This window comes from Gadus chalcogrammus, chromosome 4, assembly GCF_026213295.1.
Source record: "Gadus chalcogrammus isolate NIFS_2021 chromosome 4, NIFS_Gcha_1.0, whole genome shotgun sequence".
Taxonomy (NCBI): Eukaryota; Metazoa; Chordata; class Actinopteri; order Gadiformes; family Gadidae; genus Gadus; species Gadus chalcogrammus.
The window spans coordinates 28,676,260-28,682,259 of NC_079415.1; the positions used below are offsets into that span (position 1 = coordinate 28,676,260).

Here is a 6,000-nt window from a genome sequence, read left to right on the forward strand (position 1 = left end):
CTGCAGGTTAAACCACAAGTATGACACAGCAATGGGGCTTAAGACGTCACGTGACTTCTTGAGTTTAAAACCGTGTTAAACTCTCGAAAGTGGCTAAACTAGCGACAGAGCAATTGCCCCTACAGGTCCATCAGAACATGCACCACAAGATTCATGAACAGTTTCTATCCCAAAGCTATCACCATACTGACTCTGAACTCATACTGACTCTCAGCTCTGACATCACAGCAAGCCCACTAGTTCTGACAGCATTAATCAGTGACATCCACACATAATGCAACACTTTATATATTTTGCACTACTATTTTAAGGCATACAATGGCACTGAGTTGATGGTATAGTGTATGACGACATGAATGTAGTGAGTGAATGAGATGACGAGAAAGTATTTTTTATTGACTATTTATTATGTTACCTTTCTTTTTTAAATGAGTCCACTACGTGAGTGCATTGAATTTCGTTGTATTCCCGTGCAATTACAAATAAGTAAATCTAAATCTAAATAGCTCTTTGCTCTCTGTCTGTTACTTTGAGGGGAGCGGGGGGTGTGGCCTTCCAGTCCGTCTGTGTACGGCGCCTTTTCAGCAAGCAGGAGCGCCTGCAGCCACAGGGGGCGCCAATATGCCGATTCCCCACACAATGATATCATAGAAAACCGCCCCGCGGCGGAGATGATTCTTTTTTGTTTTTGGGGCTCGTGACGCCCCCAACGTGTCATGAAAAAATGCCGGCCCAGGCACGTACCTGCCGCCCGGTTCGTCCTTGCCCAAAACCCCCTATTCGGGGCAGCCCCGGAAACCCGGATCTACACCGATGATCCCAGTTACACTCGGAAATCACCACAATGTCTCTAGTTTTCAACAGGGTCTCTTTAAATTCCACAAACAAGAGGAGAACACATAAAGGCATTTGAAGAACCCCACAGAGTGCGCATTAATGCAGTGCACTCATGTGCCGTGAGGGCGGAGCCAGCTGTGTTAGGGGAGGAGGGGAGAGGACGTCATGTTGAGGAAACGAAACCTAAAGAACCCCGACATGTGTGATAAATAACACGCATCTGTCTTAAAGACAGAAAAAACAACAAGGTGAGTAAAGCAGCACAACTTTGAGGGAAGTTTAAAACTCTCTTATGGAATCAGAACAATAATGGACTTGCTCTCAATGCATAAACCTTGTCGTCTGTGTCTAGGAATGGCTAACACTTCCTGGTCTGAGGAGAACTTTTCATGTCCCATCTGTCTGGATGTGTTCAGCAGTCCAGTTTCCACACCATGTGGGCACAACTTCTGCAGAACCTGTATTACTAAGTTCTGGGATGAACAAGTCAAGTACAAATGTCCAGTTTGCAACAAGATTTTCGACATAAGACCTGACCTACAGGTCAATACCCTCTTATCAGAGCTGGCTACTCCGTTTAGAAAGTCCTTACAAGCAAAAAAGCAGCGATGTGTTGAACCAGGAGAAGTTCCCTGTGACGTCTGTATTGGGACCCAGCTGAAGGCTGTGAAGTCCTGCCTAGTGTGTTTCACCTCTTACTGCCAAACCCACCTGGAGCCACATCAGAGAGTAGCAGGCCTGAAGAAACATCGGCTGGTCGAGCCTATGGACCGTCTGGAAGACAGGATGTGTAAGAAACACGACCGACTTCTGGAGCTCTTCTGCAAGACTGAACAGGTGTTTGTGTGTCAGTTCTGCACAGAGGGTGACCACAGGTCCCATCCTGTTGTACCTCTAAAGGAGGAATATGAAGTGAAGGTGGGCCAGCTGGGGAAGATAGAGGCTGAAGTTCAGCAGATGATCCATAACAGAATACGAATTATTCAGGGCATTAAAGACACAGTAGAATTAAGCAAAAAAGACTGCGATAGAGAGATAGCCGATGGTTTGCTGGTCTTCACCACTCTGAAGCGCTGCATTGGAAAATGCCAGGATGATTTCCATCGAGCGGTTAAAGAGAAACTAAATTCCACAGAGAAACGAGCTGAAGACCTCATCAAAGAGCTGGAGCAGGAAATAAATGACCTGACCAATAGAAGCTCAGAAGTGAAGCAACTCTCACACAATGAAGACCCCCTCCACTTCCTCCAGGCCTTGAGATCGCTGAAGGATCCTCCACCCACCAGGGACTGGACGACGGTGGAGGTCCGTCCTCCGTCATACGTAGGGACCTTGAGGAGATCACTGGATAAGCTGGAAGAGACTCTGAACATGGAGATGAAGAAGCTGCGTGATGCTGAACTGAAAAGGGTCCAGCAGTATGAAGTAGATGTGACTCTGGATCCTGATACAGCTTATCCCAAGCTCATCATGTCTGAGGATGGGAAACAAGTACATTATGGAGGTGTAAGGAAAAAACTCCTCACCAACCCTAAGAGATTTACTCGGTATACATGTGTTCTCACAAGGCAGAGCTTCTCCTCAGGGAGATTTTACTTTGAGGTCCAGGTTAAAGACAAGACTGAATGGTGTTTAGGAGTGGCCAGAGAGTCCATAGACAGAAAAGGTTGCATCATATTCAACCCTAAAACAGGTTACTGGACTCTTTACTTCAAAAAGGATACGTTGTTATTCGGTGAGGACCCTGATATCCGTCCGAGAGCTGAGCTCCAGAAGGTGGGGGTGTTTGTTGATTATGATGAGGGTCTGGTCTCCTTCTATGATGTGGAAGCCAGGGTTCATATCTACTCTGCTACTGGCTGCACCTTTAGTGAGCCTCTCTATCCATTACTCTGTCCATGTGATCATGAATTTGATAGAAACTCTGCCCCCCTGATCATCTCACCTGTCAATCAAACGGATTAAGGCCTTTGTTTGATAATAAAATAATCAAACAACCAAAACAACTAAAGTTTTTTTCCTGAATTAGAATCTCTACCATGGGAGATCTAAGAGAATTGCATTCATATCGTACTATTCACTGTCATTTAACAAGAGCAAAAATAATTAAGCAACTAACACTTTGTACTATAAAATATATAACCCATTATAAAGTGTTACACTATAACGTTCAATATCATTTTTTCTGAAGGATTTTCATGTTAGTCTTTTTTACTTGATGGTGTAAGTGTATATAAGCTGAAAATGTGGAATGTTCATTTTGATCAAATTATCAATCGGTTTTTAAACCAAATAGTTATATTTGATCAATCTTTTGAATAATTTTATACTAACACAATTCAATGTTTGTTCACTTTTCAAATTTAAATAAAAAATACCAAAAGTATAATGGGCACAATTCCCGTGGAAGAGTTACATTCTCTGTACAATATGTGTTCATTAGAATAGGTTGATTCTCAGTATGTATTCAGTGGAATAGTTACAATCTCAGTACAATGTGTATTCAGTAGATTAGGTCCCTTATAAGTGGCCTTAAAACCGCTTTTACAATTGTTGGGATTCAAGGAAGAATTGAAATCCCAGAATAATTGCACATTCTTGTAGCTGGTGAGCCAGTCAATGACTTTTAAACCTTACCATGCCAACAACCCAACCTGTGTTACACCTTACACAAAGCTCCCAGTGACTACATGTAAAGATTTCCACCATGTGTGTGAGTACCGTGACTTTGTTTTGTCAGGTCTCCTCTCCTCTCCATCCTCTCATCTTAGTTTCTCCTCTCTCCTTCCTCTCTTCCACCTCCTCTCTCCTATCTCTGCTCTCCTTTCTAGCTCATCAAGGATTGTGTTAATTATTGCCATGCCTACACATTATGAGTAGATATTACATAGTTACTATTTCGATTATTTTAGTCAAATAATTGAACTCCTTTAAGTTTATTATAGGTAGCCCAGAATAGACCCTTTTGCCTTGTCTTTGCTTTAGGCTCAGTCCGATTTCATTATCTCAGCCCTACCCCACGCTGTTGCGCATTCACGCGCCGTGGAGCCATGTCCGAAACCTATTTAAAGGTAGGATAAGGGGAAGGGCTAATATCCCCTAAAAATGTAGATTTTCGATGGGCACACTCAAAGAAACTGAGAACGCTCCAGTTGTGACTTGCTCCCACAATACCTTGCGAGAAAATGGGAAGCAGGAAAAATCCTAGGCAAGATGGCGGGCGAAAAGATGCCACAGGATTGAAAACCACAAATGTAAGTGTTTTCTATGTTAACAATCACGCCGGGGGCCCCGCGGCAGCCCGGCCGTGGACCGGGGTCGGGCGGCCCGCGGTCGGGGAGTTACCGGGCTCATGTCGTATTATATCCATATGTTCTATGTTCTAGGGACTCCAGGTTGAAGTTAAGCTTTAATCCCCTGCCAAGTAATGCCATTTTTTTTTTTTAATGCTTATTAGCCTGGAGAATGGGTGATCAATGTGATGTTTCTTTTTATAAACCAGTGTATATATATCTATCCATATATCTATATAACATATTTATATAACATATCCATCCATCCATCCATCCATCCATCCATCCATCCATCCATCCATCCATCCATCCATCCATCCATCCATCCATCCATCCATCCATCAGTTATTATGTGTACATAACATGTGGCCATATAACCCAGTTCTACCATATAATTCCTTCTTATTTGTTATTTGTTATGTTTTCTTCCAGAAGATCATAGAGGCCGCTGCCATCACCGAGCCCATCCCTCCACCACTTCAAGCATTTCTTCTGCATTGGTAGCCCTAAAACCCCAAACCCCCAGGAAGATAGAAAGATTAACCATCCACTGATGGTTTAAAACCGACCAAGTTATTGATAAAATGTGATGGTTGATGCCTTTTTGTAATGTGCAATATTAGTTCCATTATATCACTGGTTCTTGTTTGTATTGTATTTATTAGGGGTGTGCATCGCTCCTTGATAGGACGATACGATACGTATCTAGATACATGTGCTACGATACGATTCAGGGATGATCCATTTTAATATGGAACTTTTCGAACCGATTCGATTCAATGTTCTAACGATCCGCTGCGATTTGTTGAGAATCAATCTGATAGATACAGTTAATATTAATTTAATGTTAACACATACATTTTCTATGGATTAGAATAAGCCTTCTATAAAAGAGACATTGCCTACTTTCAAATATATATATATATATATATATATATATATATAGGGACCATGGAATCTTAGGTTTTTATGTATTTATGTATTTCTTTATGTAAATAAAGTGTTTCCTCTTTAAAGTGTTCTTGTTCTTAATCGATTCTTATCTAATACCACCTTTAACATGTAGCTAAGTGGCACTCAAAATAAATGGTATATTGCGGGGGACAGATTGTAGTATTAAAAAAATGCTTTATTTAAACTTGCCAATTACAAAATACATAATATAAATACCATTTCAGGTATTCACACACACACACACACACATGTGGCACTCGCATGGTCGTAGCTCATTGTCTGATAGGCGGGCCAAATTCTCTGGGCGGGCAAGGCAGAGAAAGGGAAGGTGACTTGGCCCCTTATGACGACATATGGGGCCAAATTCGAAATTGCAGCGTCGGAACTTTCATTTTGCAAAGGCGGAGCAGGATACCTAGTGCTCATTTTACACCTAACGCCATTTCTAGCTACTGGGGGACCATAGGCAGGCTAGGGCAACTCATATTAAACCTCCTAAAGTGAAATTTTCTTGCCAAGGGACCTTTAAGGTAAAAACTACAGCCATCTGCCACTAATTAATGAATGACCTCCTTAATTACCTCACATATGAATATGTGAATATCTGCGGTTGTGTAGACGCGTGGTGCTCATGGGTCAGATATGGCCGTCTCTCTGTCTCTCACCTCAGAGTTCACCGGCACTAGCGAAGCAAACCACACGGCTCCACGTGGCGCTTTAGTTGTTGCCACCACCACACCGAGGGAGGAGGGAGGATGAGAAGCTTTCTGTCTTCTTTTTATGTGTTATGTTATTTTAAAGTTTGATGCTGGTCGACCATTGGAACTTTAAAGGGACACTTCAACCATTTGCATTAGGCTTTGTATCTTAAGAAACCCAGTCATATTTTCGAATGGTCTTTCTTCTTTCCCTCATT

The 6,000-nt window shown here is 42.3% G+C and overlaps 1 protein-coding gene across 1 annotated transcript; it reads left to right on the forward strand.

The window, feature by feature from the left end:
- Nucleotides 1–1,024: 1,024 nt before the first annotated feature.
- LOC130380297 (E3 ubiquitin-protein ligase TRIM39-like) lies at nt 1,025–3,712 on the forward strand. Its single transcript, XM_056587463.1, has 2 exons — nt 1,025–1,085; nt 1,190–3,712. Exon 2 carries the CDS (start codon nt 1,192–1,194, stop codon nt 2,800–2,802), a length of 1,611 nt encoding a protein of 536 aa, XP_056443438.1. The 5' UTR covers nt 1,025–1,085; nt 1,190–1,191; the 3' UTR covers nt 2,803–3,712.
- Nucleotides 3,713–6,000: the final 2,288 nt, after the last annotated feature.

Excerpts from the sequence above, each read along its gene's own strand:
- LOC130380297 (XM_056587463.1), top strand. The coding sequence starts at position 1,192 with ATGGCTAACACTTCCTGGTCTGAGGAGAACTTTTCATGTCCCATCTGT.